This window comes from Geotrypetes seraphini, chromosome 1, assembly GCF_902459505.1.
Source record: "Geotrypetes seraphini chromosome 1, aGeoSer1.1, whole genome shotgun sequence".
NCBI lineage: Eukaryota > Metazoa > Chordata > Amphibia > Gymnophiona > Dermophiidae > Geotrypetes > Geotrypetes seraphini.
The window spans coordinates 265,664,255-265,677,597 of record NC_047084.1 but is presented as its reverse complement, the minus strand read 5'-3'; the positions used below and the strand labels follow the sequence as shown (position 1 = coordinate 265,677,597).

The 13,343-nt window shown below is 41.8% G+C and overlaps 1 protein-coding gene across 7 annotated transcripts in view; it reads right to left on the bottom strand.

Moving 5' to 3' along the window:
* Positions 1-5,580: 5,580 nt before the first annotated feature.
* The window catches only part of ZFYVE28 (zinc finger FYVE-type containing 28), a 304,842-nt gene continuing 297,079 nt past the window's right edge, over positions 5,581-13,343 (bottom strand). For all 7 annotated transcript variants that reach the window (XM_033950646.1, XM_033950658.1, XM_033950654.1 and 4 more), the window contains one exon: positions 5,581-6,502. In XM_033950646.1, coding sequence (XP_033806537.1) covers positions 6,371-6,502 — 132 coding nt within the window. In that variant the 3' untranslated portion in view covers positions 5,581-6,370. The remainder of the gene's footprint in view (positions 6,503-13,343) is intronic.

Genomic DNA, 13,343 nt, shown 5'->3' with positions numbered 1-13,343 from the left:
CGAAGCAATTCCTGGCATACAGCACTGCTTTACCCACAGAAATACCGTAAGATAACTTTCTATATCTCACAATGTAAAAAGAGGACACCTGAGAATACTAGTGGATGGCAGGTTTAAAACAAAATGAATTATGTCTTCACCCAGTGCATAGTTAATCACTGGAACTCGAGAGGGCAACCAGTCTAAGGGATCTGACAAATTTATGGAAGACAGATCAATAGCAAGCTATTGAACCTAACAGTCAGTTCAACAAACAATCACACCATGTCTGCTAAAAACTGGAAGGGCGGAACAGTGGATGGACAATGTTATTTCTCAAACTTTCTCTAAGCCCATCATGAACAAGCCAGTCCTTGGTGTACTCAGAGCTGCTCTGGTTTATATTAGGGATATCCTAAAAACCAGACTAACTAGAGTTGCTTCTCAACCCTCTACTGGAGGTTCACAAAAACAGTCAGGATTTCAGACACAATGTATCTCATGTATTTGCAAATATATCTCATGCATATTTCTTGGGGTAATCTTGAAAAACGCTAGGTGTGTTTCTAGGAAAGGTTTGAGATGCAGAAACTTAGTTCATCCTTGGGGCACACCCAGCCAGTCAGAATTTCAAGATATCCACAATGACAATATTTATTTATTCAATTTTCTATACTGTTCTCCCAAGGGAACTCAGAAGGGTTTACATGAATTTAATCAGGCACTCAAGCATTTTCCCCTGTCTGTCCTGGCAGGCTCACAATCTATCTAATGTACCTGGGGCAATGGGGGGGGGGGGGTTAATTAAGTGACTTGCCCAGGAGCAGTGAGAATTTAAACCACTGTGCCACTGCATGCAAATCTCTCTCATGCATTTTCGCTGTGGATCTCCTGAAAATTTTACTGGCTGGATGTAACCTGAGGACTGGTTTGAGCAGCACCGATTTAGAGTAACATTGCTGTAAGCACTTGCCTGCTACTTGCTATTGTCAGAGACAGGAAGCTAAACTACATGTACCTTCGGTTTGGCTTAGTTTGCCAAGAATAATTATCTTAAATCCAGCAAAGAAACGGTAAGAAAGATGCAAATGCATCAAACTCCTCAAGAGCAGTCAATAGATTTGGTTTTCAGGTCAACTGTAAGACACCAAAACATGGGAATAACTAGTCCTTGGATGCCACAATTAAATCTTTTTATCTTTTTTCTAGGACCAAAATACCTAACTGAGTTTCTTAGGCAAAACACAAGTAAATGCTTTTGAGCAATATTCACTGAGGATACCCTAAGAACAAAATCTTTTTTTATGGCTTTGGTGGACTAGGATTACTTGTATCTGACTCAAGTCACTGAGTGTATGGAAATTTCCTGGAGTGAGCCAAAAAAATAGAACTGTCTGCTGTTCGTGAGGATAAGTGTTTTACATATTTGACTAATACATAACATAGTAACAGTAGATGATGGCAGATAAAATCCAGTGGGCCCATTCTGTCTGCCTAGTTATTTTTTCTGAATCTACACCACCTTGATATTCTTATGTCTTATCTTATCTCTCAATCCTATTCCTAATTCTGCCTTCCATATTGGTCCTAATCACATTGAAATTATGTTATAGTGCCGGCCATCATCACCTCTGCTGGAAGGGTAGTTTAGGCTTTGGTTCTTAGAAATACCACACCTATTCCAATATCCAGGCCCGTCTTCCATCTGAGCCTTCTAATAATCAAACAGCCATCAAAACTAGTGAGGCTTTTATTTGCAACATGTGACCATATTAAGCTCTTTGCAGTTGGCATTATAGCCATGCTTTCTCTGCATAGGTTAACCTGAAGTAGTTGTAATTCTGCTGTTATGGTCACTGCAGGAATAAAGAGCAAAGTTTAATGCAACAACTATGTCCTGAGATGACAAAATGATAACGAGGCCAGTGGCACCTTTTGAGACTAATCAATTTATTGAAGGATGAGCTTTCTAGGCAAGAGTCCACTTCAGATGGTAAGTAAATAGTCATGAAGATGGACTGGATATGGATGCTGGACACTGGTGGGGAGTGGGGAGAGAGTAAGAGTAAGGATAGAGAGTAATTAGACACATTATACACCACTTAAATATAGGCCTAATGAACTGTATATCAACAATAAACTTGGAACTGCATGGCCGCAAAATTTACCGCATGCTCATTTGTGTGGCAACAGCTGAAGACTGGGCATGCTATAGGTACAGACAGTGCTGTAGATGGAGTGGATGCACTTAATGCCATCTAAAGAGGAGGCAGTAAGTGCATCTCCACTACTGGGGATGTCCTTACCGCTGACTAACACCCCTTGACATCTACAAGTAGATCCAAATCCTCCCACTCCCTGACACCCTCACTAGACCTTACCAGGGGTTTCCAGAGCTAACAGGTGATAGGAGTGATCCCTAGGTGCTCCTGCCCCCTGTAGGCCAGATTCTATAAACGGTGCCTAAGTGTGCCTACCACCCTGCATGGTTGGCAATTAACTGCTAGGCGTCCTTTATAGAATCACACCTAGCAGTGCCTATGTGGACTTAGGCATTGTTAGGCATCCTAGAGGTAGGCACCATTAATTTACCAGTGCCTAACTGATTGTACAGAGCAGTATAAAAAGGATATAATCCTCTGCACTTCTTGATAGCTTTCCTGTACTCTGCATTCTTCTCCCTTTATGCCAAAAATGCATTCTACTGTCACCTATTCACCCATCTCCAAACTATTTTTTAAGTATCTGATGAAGCAGAATCTAGGCCTTGAAAGCTCATGTCTCAATGGCTAATTTACAAAGTACTAATGTGGACTAACACAGCTATTCCTCTGGAAATTTTCAGCACCCAAGAAGCAGTGTGCTTGATCAGAATAAAGTTAGAAAATGTCTCATGAAATCATGTTGTTTTGCTAAGTAGGCCAGGGGTTTTGAAATAATTTCTAAAAATTTAGGCTGGAGGGCAAAATAGTAGCTGGGAAATACAGGCTGGTTATTCTGATCCCGGTGGTGTGAAATTGCTACTATAATAAGGGATAGTGCAGTTTCTGGAATCCAGTGGATTGCAGAATCCCCAGCAGTATAGGTTTGCAGGAGATAGGTCTTGCCAGACTAACGTGATTAATTTCTTTAACTGGCTGACCAGAGAACTTAATCAGGGGAGAGCTCTGGCTGGATTTCAGCAAAACGTTTGATGGATCTCAGCACAGAAGACATACAAATAAACTGTGCTATCGATATGAGTCCTAAACCGACTGACTCAGCTAGAAAATGATCAGTGGAAGGTGACAAAGTAAAGGAAAATGGAGTTCAGTCCAGGACAAGAGGCATTAGCAGTGGCGTGCTGCAGAGGTCAGTCCCTGCTCTACTTCTTTCCAATAGTTTTGTAAGTGATATTGCTGAAGAGCTTTAGGAAAACTTTGTCTTTATGCAGAGAAAACCAAAATCTGCACAGAAGACACCTGGAATTTATACAAAATACGAAGGGAAATGTAGTGGAGCTTCAGTAACAGTCTAGAGTTTGGCAGCTAAAGTTTAATACTACAAAAATATATTTGTGAGGCAAAAGCCCAAGTGAATGGTATAGCATTGAGGTAAAGTACTTCAGTGCACAAAACAAGAGTGAAATCTGAGGGCAACTGTATCTGTAGGGGCCAGACATGTAGATAAGACAATGGCAAAAGCAAGAAGGTTGCTTGGGTTTCATAGGGAGACATAAGACCAGCAGGAAAAAGGTGTGTCTCTAGTGAGGACTGATGAGTTCACCTTCAAAAGGATATGAACTGGATTGTTCTTGGTTGTAAAAAAATATGTAGACATGCATATATCACAGGGGAAAGACATAAGTGAAGACACGAAAGAGACTTTAAGCAATTTCAAGGCATAGAGAAAGTGGAGAGGGACAGATTCTTCAAACTTTCGAAAACTACAAGAATGAGAGGGCATTCGGAAAAATTAAAAGGGGACAGATTCAGAACCAATGCTAGGAAGTTCTTCTTCACCCAAAGGGTGGTGGTTACCTGGAATGCACTTCCAGCGTACCGTGTTGGGGTTCAAGAAGGGATTAGATAATTTCCTGAAGGAAAAGGGGATAGAAGGGTATAGATAGAGGATCACTATACAGGTCCTGGATCTGATGGGCCGCCGCGTGAGTGGACTGCTGGGCATGATGGACCTCTGGTCTGACCCAGCAGAGGCACTGCTTATGTTCTTATGTTAAATGCATGGTAGGCCTCTATCAATGGGAAGAAAGCTCTGGATCAAGGGATCGTAAAATGAGGGCGGGAGGGAGTAGACTCTGGACTAATCTAAGGAAATACTTCTTTGCCTCCTAGTTGTAAATTCCGCTCCTCTCCTTACTATTCCTAATTCATATTGTATTTGCTCTCTTTTCTAATTCTTTGTAAACCGTGCCGAGCTCTATTGTTATAGAGAAGATGTGGTATTATAAGCCTAAAGTTTAGTTTAGTTTAGTGAAGACAATGAATCCAAGAATGCCTGAGACAAGAGAGGATCTCTGATGGAGAAAGAGATTATAGAGTTGAGCATTAGGTATGGGATGAGCAGACAATTTAGGCTGTATGATCTGTATTTACCATCATGCTCAGTGTTTCTAGAATAGTAACACTGTGCCTCAACTTTAAAAAAAAAAAGATTATACACATTAATTCATTTCACACTCTTATTTTTGAAGTTTTCTAAATGTATAGCATCCTTCAAAAAGATTGAATAAAGTCCTGAGCATAGGAACATTATCATATGCTACTTTTTAAAATAAAAATCATCAAATTGTGGTCCTTGACAACAAAAAAAGTTAGTTTCAGGACATCCTGGGGAAAATGTAGTGTTGTTTTTTTTTTTTTAAAGTGTATTTCTGTAAACCAATTTGGGACTATTTTCTTCAGGTACTTATAACATTACTTGACTAAAAATTGATCTCCACAGAACTATTCACATATCACTTTAAACAATGAACACATAATGAAGGATTTAGACAATAGTTTTGTAAAAAGATCATAAAAGTTTCTACTCAGTTTAGAGGTGTTCATAAAAGGTGCCAGACAGACAGCATTAGACACCAGAATCGTTCTTTTATCCTAAGAACAGTTAGAGCAAGAGCAGCAGCAATGCAAGCTCCTCCCACATTGCCCCCACCTTGCTCAGGAGGGACCAAAATGAGCAATCAGTCTCCCTGCCTGCCTAACCTTTGAAGTCTCTCAACGAAGGTTCCAATTAAACAGCTTTTTGGTGGGCAATGACCTGCATTCATTACTGATCTAAATTGTTATTTGACCCAGTGGATCAGTAGCAGATGCTCAAATCAAAGGTCCCCAAGCAACAAATTTGAAAGAGGCCAAGTGTGAGGAAATTTATCTTTGAAATAAGCGGGCCTCATTACAATGGAGGCTGCTTGGGTGGACATTACACCATTGCACTGATCTAGAGGTGAGAGGATCTTTAACTGTGTGTCAGTCCACTGAGCTATCTAGCCCTCCTGTGCCCCCCTCCCCCCCAGAATGCATTCAAACAATGCACTCTTGAGTTATTGCTATGACATAATACAAAAACCAAACTGCAACATATTGCACAGGGATTCACTCATACGGTTGAAGCCTTTAAGTTCCTTCTCTCAATGTCAAAAAAAGATATTTGGTCAAATGTATGATGAATACAGTTCTTAAAAATGCGTACGTTAATGAAAATATTACAATTCCAATGATAATGCTCATTTAGAAAATTCTGGTTTTTTTTTTTTAATATTCTAATTTGTTTTCTTCCGTGGAAGTGATTCACACTGCAAAAACACTCTGCTTATATGGGCATATTTATCTGGTCCCTAGGATGCTCTGTAAAGAGGCACTCGCTGTGTCTGGGTCCATTTGTTCATATATCTCCAGTGAATAAAATGCTCACAGCCTACAAGGTGATGGCAAAAAACATGTGCCGGCCTTAAGAGGCTTTGTTAATATGTGCAAGTGCCAAAGTGATTCGGAATGGCATTACTTTTCTGGGATGAAGAAAATGCTATTTAGCTACAGAGTTTAACATAAGCAGCAATGCACAGATGGATACTCAAGTCTCCTTTTTCTTCCCATGGAGTGCTTTTCTTCTTCATGACAGCACTGTATCACTGAAGTCAGAAATTTGTGGAAGACTGTGTGTTAGTCCAGCAGCTACACCAGTTTTGTAATTCCCTTTAGCAGCTTGATATATGGAATTAAAAAAACAAACCAAAAACCCAACACATCTGTATGAAATACATGATGATAGATGTTCAAAGCCCACATGCCCCTTCCCGTAAAATGTCCTCCTTGCAAAAAAATTATTGATTGGGTCAAATGCAATATTAATCCACCTCAGAATACAGTGGGCGTACCACTGAACAAATGTATCAAATACCAGTTTTGTCACTGTAGAAAGGAGTGACGTGGAACATGTAACAGTGTGTGCAGACCCGAACAGGTTTCATCTGGCCATAGCGAGGTAATGGAGCCGAATGCGAAGAGCAGCGGGAACAGAAGATCTGAAAAACACAAACGTGTTATAGAAGTTAGGCTTTCCTTGAACTTCCTTCTAGTACAAACACAAGCCTGCTTGCTCCCTCCCCCCTTTCAAATGCAAGCTGCTGCATGGCATCTCCTTCCTCTACAGTGCCATGACACTGCTGACTGGTTCAAGGGAGTTAGTCTGATCTACATGGAGCAAATAAGCCCATGCTGTTTTTGTAGGATCAATTGGTTTTCCCAACAGCAAAGGAATGTTGCCTGGCTGAAGAGTTGAGTGTGGTGGCGACAGCAGTAGTAGCAGCTGGGTGTGGGGAAGTGGAGTGAGGTGACAGCGTAGGGCAGGGATAGGCAATTCCAGTACTCGAGAGCGAGAGCCAGAGCCAGGTCAGGTTTTCAGGATAGCCACCATGAATATATATGAGAAGGATCTGCATGCACTGCCTCCTTGAGATGCAAATCTATCTCATGCATAATTATTGTGGATATCCTGAAAACCTAACCTGGCTCCGGCTCTCTAGGACCAGAATTGCCTACCCCTGGCATAGGGCAATGATATTGGCCTGACTTATTTTGGCTCACTCGTAAGGGCGATGAACCATAATCAACTGCAGGCTCAAGCACTAGTTTTTAAAGGCCCATGCATGTCTAAAAGAAGGTTATAATACCAAACTAAAAGCACATGATGAACCAACTGCAAGTTCCCATATCCCAAAATAATGAGCAATGTTTGAATGGCATTACATCATCATCAGAATTCTAACTGGTCTATTGAATAAGCTGATATGGCAATGTTACCTGGATACCCAGAACTGTTAAGTTGAATACACAGTGGAAGTTTTGTTTTTTTTAAGTAAATGTGCCTCTGGATATGCGTGAAAAACGTTACCCATGTAAAATTATCTGGATAATTTTGTCATTTACATGGCTTTTGAAAACTGGCCAAGGGGGAATGAGGGAAGGGAGTCCACTAACATCACAATATCCCCTCCCTGACTCACATGGTATATAAATATTTGGTCTTACACACTAATTTAATTAGACTGTAAGCTCTAATGAGCAGGGATTGTCTCTTACATGTTTAATGTGCAGCACTGCGTACATCTAGCAGCGCTATAGAAATAAGTATTAGCAGTAGTAATTTTCTTTCTTCGATTCCAACTAGAAATGGTAATGCCCCTCAGACTGCAGATAAAACATATGGTATATGGTGGGGCCCTGGAGATGGAGTGGCCTTGGGCTACCTGACTTTCATTGTTACACCTAATTTGGCTTGCTTAATGCGTTACTTGGGAGACTGGTTTTCTGATCGACAAGACTTTACCCCTAAAAGATTGGAATTAGCTTTGTTTGCTCCCTGGAATCTTCTCTCAATGATACAGGTGTCCCAGATTAACCTTCTCTCCCTTAAGCATAGTTTGCTTTTGGAGTCCCTGAGGCGGATTTGGTATTTTTTGATAAATGCTTGGCATGTGAATCCTAGGGTTACTAGATTTTTACCTCTTCTTGGTAACTTGCATTTCGCGCAAGAGTCTGACAGTGCTAGTTTTGGGTGTATGTGGTCTCAGGGGCTGACTTTGCTTACTCATGTCTTGAGAGGTGGTGGCTCCCTGTGGCTGTGGGCAGACCTTCAGCATGAATGTCAACTGGGTGTGGGCAATTTTTTGGCATATAACCAACAGAAGCATTATGTTCGCACCCTAACTCCTGCAGACTTGCTTTCGATGTTGATGCTAAGATTGGGGAGCTCATTGCTCCTTACTTAGTGGATGGGTTTACCATTTCTGGATTATTTGGGGATCTGCAATGCTTGGGTGCCCCTACTGACCGGGCAGCGTTACATGCTCGCTGGAGGCAGGATTTGGGTTTACTTGTGGATTCCTTGGATCTTGTTGCTTTAAGAGAATTTCTGGAATCTCTGTGAGTGATGAGCACTGCGAATGTCAATTTTGGGTTCTCCAGTGAGCATATTTCACGTGCAGTCAACTATATTATGTGGGTTATGCCGATTCCCCAATTTGTCAGAAGTGCGCTTTACAGTCGCATTTCTTTTTTCATGCTTTTTGGGGCTGTCCTAAAATTAAGTCTTTTTGGAGAAGGCTCTTGGTCTATGTGGAAACCCTCTTTGCTCACTCTGTGCCGCTGTTGGCGGCAGGTTTTCTGCTAGATAAATATGAAACTTTCCGGCTTCCACAGCGGGGTCAACGTCAGTTCATAGGGAAAGTTGGGGCCCTCGGAAAGAGAGTGATCCTTGCATGAGTTGACCCAGCTCCACCATCTTATTGGGCTTGGCAGAACCGCTTAAATGATCTTATGTTATTAGAACATAAAGAGGCTCGTACTAGTACTAAACGTAAAAGACACTTTCTAACTATTTGGGATCCCTATATTCAATCTTTAACCCCCCTAGGGCTTGCAGTGACATTTTAAATTCCCTTTAACTGCGACACTCCGGAAGCTTGAGAGGAACGGATGCGAAGTGCTGGAAATGCATGTATGTCTGTTTTTCCTTTTTCAACTTTCTATTCTTTTTCTTTTCTTTGATCATGGGGGTGAGGGTGATTTGTGGGTCACATGTTTGTATTGACATTTGGGGAGATGGCTGGGATGGGGGGGGTTCTGCTACTGGAGGGCATATTTTGGCTTGTGCCATGGGGGGGGGGGGGGGTTCAGAGTACCAACCTCTCATGGCATTCGATTATTTGGACTTTTGGTGATATGTTCTCATACATCAGGATGTGTATGAGGGTATAAGGGTTATTAGAAATGGAGGAATTATTGTGGGTTTACGTTCATTGTATGGTTCTTATTGTGGATGCTGTATATTGCTCATTGTATCCAATATCCAAGCGACCGAAATGCAAGGGACCTGGGGAGAGGAAGAAGCGATATGGATTGCTCTGAAAAGAGAAGATGGAACTTCTATCTACGTGGGTGTAGTCTACAGACCTCCGACTCAATCGCAGCAAATTGATAAGGGTCTGATTGTGGATATCCAAAAGTTTGGAAGGAGAGAGGAGGTTCTGCTGTTGGGAGATTTCAACCTGCTGGATGCGGACTGGAATGTTCCGTCTGCGGAATCGGAAAGAAGTAGGGAGATTGTGGATGCCTTTCAAGAGGCTCTGCTCAGACAAATGGTGACGGAACCTACAAGGGAAAAAGCGATATTGGATCTGGTCCTCACAAATGGAGAGAGTATCTCTAATGTTCGAGTGGGTGCTCACCTGGGTAGTAGCGATCATCAAACGGTTTGGTTTGATATAACGGCTAAAGTGGAGAGCGGCCGCACGATACTTAAAGTCCTAGATTTCAAACGTACGGACTTTAATGCAATGGGAAAGTACCTGAAGAAAGAGCTGTTAGGATGGGAGGACATAAGAGAAGTGGAAAGACAGTGGTCTAAGCTGAAAGGAGCGATAAAAATGGCTACGGACCTTTATGTGAAGAAAATCAATAAAAACAAGAGAAAAAGGAAGCCGATATGGTTTTCCAACCTAGTGGCTGAGAAAATAAAGGCGAAAGAGTTGGCGTTCATGAAATATAAAAAAACCCAAGAAGAGGAGAGCAGAAAGGACTACAGGGTGAAACTGAAAGAAGCCAAGAGAGAGATACGTTTGGCGAAGGCACAGGCGGAAGAACAAATGGCTAAAAATGTAAAACAGGGAGATAAAAATTTTTTCAGATATATTAGTGAAAGGAGGAAGATAAAAAATGGAATTGCTAGGCTAAAAGATGCTGGGAACAAATATGTGGAGAGTGATGAGGAGAAAGCAAATGTGCTAAACAAATACTTCTGTTCTGTGTTCACAGAAGAAAATCCTGGAGAAGGACCGAGATTGTCTGGCAAAGTTACACGAGAAAATGGAGTAGATTCTGGAAAATGGAGGAGGGTGTTTATGAGCAACTTGAAAAACTGAAGGTGGACAAAGCGATGGGACCAGACAGGATCCATCCCAGGATACTAAGGGAGCTCAAAGAGGTTCTGGCGAGTCCTATTAAAGACTTGTTCAACAAATCTCTGGAGACGGGAGTGATTCCTGGGGATTGGAGGAGAGTGGATGTGGTCCCTATTCATAAAAGTGGTCACAGGGATGAAGCAGGAAACTACAGGCCGGTGAGCCTCACTTCAGTTGATGGAAAAATAATGGAAGTGTTGCTGAAAGAAAGGATAGTGTATTTCCTTGAATCTAATGGGTTACAGGATCCGAGGCAACATGGCTTCACAAAAGGTAAATCGTGCCAAACGAACCTGACTGAATTTTTTGATTGGGTAACCAGGGAGCTGGATCGAGGACATATGCTAGATGTAATTTACTTGGATTTCAGCAAAGCCTTTGATACAGTTCCTCATAGGAGGCTGTTGAACAAACTTGAAGGGCTGAAGTTAGGACCCAAAGTGGTGAACTGGGTCAGAAACTGGCTGTCGGACAGACGCCAGAGGGTGGTGGTTAATGGAAGTCGCTCGAAGGAAGGAAAGGTGACTAGTGGAGTCCCTCAGGGTTCGGTGCTGGGGCCAATCCTGTTCAATATGTATGTAAGTGACATTGCTGAAGGGTTAGAAGGAAAAGTGTGCCTTTTTGCAGATGATACCAAGATTTGTAACAGAGTAAACACCGAAGAGGGAGTGGAGAATATGAAAAAGGATCTGCAAAAGTTAGAGGAATGGTCTAATGCCTGGCAACTAAAATTCAATGCAAAGAAATGCAGAGTAATGCATTTGGGGATTAATAATAGGAAGGAACCGTATATGCTGGGAGGAGAGAAGCTGATATGCACGGACGGGGAGAGGGACCTTGGGGTGATAGTGTCCGAAGATCTAAAGGCGAAAAAACAGTGTGACAAGGCAGTGGCTGCTGCCAGAAGGATTCTGGGCTGTATAAAGAGAGGCGTAGTCAGTAGAAGGAAGAAGGTGTTGATGCCCCTGTACAGGTCATTGGTGAGGCCCCACTTGGAGTATTGTGTTCAGTTTTGGAGACCGTATCTGGCGAAAGACGTAAGAAGACTTGAGGCGGTCCAGAGGAGGGCGACAAAAATGATAGGAGGCTTGCGCCAGAAGACGTATGAGGAGAGACTGGAAGCCCTGAATATGTATACCCTAGCGGAAAGGAGAGACAGGGGAGATATGATTCAGACGTTCAAATACTTAAAGGGTATTAACGTAGAACAAAATCTTTTCCTGAGAAAGGAAAATGGTAAAACCAGAGGACATAATTTGAGGTTGAGGGGTGGTAGATTCAGGGGCAATGTTAGGAAATTCTACTTTACGGAGAGGGTGGTGGATGCCTGGAATGCGCTCCCGAGAGAGGTGGTGGAGAGTAAAACTGTGACTGAGTTCAAAGAAGCGTGGGATGAACACAAAAGATTTAGAATCAGAAAATAATATTAAATATTGAACTAAGGCCAGTTACTGGGCAGACTTGCACGGTCTGTGTCTGTGTATGGCCGTTTGGTGGAGGATGGGCAGGGGAGGGCTTCAATGGCTGGGGAGGGCTTCAATGGCTGGGAGGGTGTAGATGAGCAGAGATTTCGGCAGTTGGAACCCAAGCATAGTACCGGGTAAAGCTTTGGATTCTTGCCCAGAAATAGCTAAGAAGAAAAAAAAATAAAAAAAATTTAAATTGAATCAGGTTGGGCAGACTGGATGGACCATTCGGGTCTTTATCTGCCGTCATCTACTATGTTACTATGTATGTTTTGGTGTTTCTTAAAAAAAAATAGTTTCAAAAGGCAGTCCCAGCAACCTTATTATTAACAGTGGCATTGGCCCCAGACAAAAACTGGTTACTGAGACTTTTCTTTAAAAATAAACTGAAAATATTCTTAGGAATGCAGATACAAATGTATCCTGATCTTGCCAGAGAAATCCAGAGGCGTCGTAAAGAATTTCTATTATGAAAGCCAGGGGTGTTGGCCTTAGGGGCAACTTTTTGTTTACGTCACCCATGTAAATGCATAGTGTATTATTCTTCTCAGAAATTTGTTTTCTTTGATCCTTCCCAGCTGATGACCTTCCTGTAGCTGTCTCGCTTGGATAAAGAAAAGGATGATAAGATCTAGCCCTAGATTGGAAGTTTTTGGGGGAACTTTGAGCCCAGCTTAGATTAATCTTAGCATTCTTTGTTTCCTTTCTTAATTTAAACTGTCCCTTGTACATCTAGATCCTCAAAGTGGACTTGAGTATAAAATTTAAGTAACACAATGGAGTTTTTATTTTTGAAAATATGGATATGTATTATTCATTTGCTTCTTTGCATTTTGGACTTAAATATGATGTACATGGTTATGTATCCCTAAACTTAAATTTTACTTTCTGTACAAGTTTATACTTGATAATTAATTATAAAATGATAAATAAATTAAAAAAAAAAATAGTTTCAAGTTAGTGTCAGAGATTTGTCTGAGTGATACTTAAGTTTATACAGACAAATAAAAAAAACAATACTCACCCTTACTATAACAGGTAATCTATATAATGTACATTTAGTCAGATTTTCTGTTTATTTATAGGGTTACCAGATTTTCCTTCGGGAAAACCCAGACGTATGGCCCCCAGGACTGCCCAGTTCCGCCTCTGCCACACTCTATTGTACCCCCCCAGCCCCACCCCAGATGGCATCCGCGACACAAATGTCGTCACGTGCACATGCACATGAGGTCACCATGTTGAATCCGCGCAGGCACGGATGCCTCTTCCCGACGCGATTTTGCCAGGAAGCTTTTCAAAACCTAGACAAAGTGCTGGGTTTTCAAAAGCTGTCCAGGCCCCCCGACATGATCTCAAAAGAAGGACGTGTCCAGGGAAATCCGGACCTCTGGTAACCCTATTTATCGTTTACATTTTAAGTTGCACAGAGACAATGC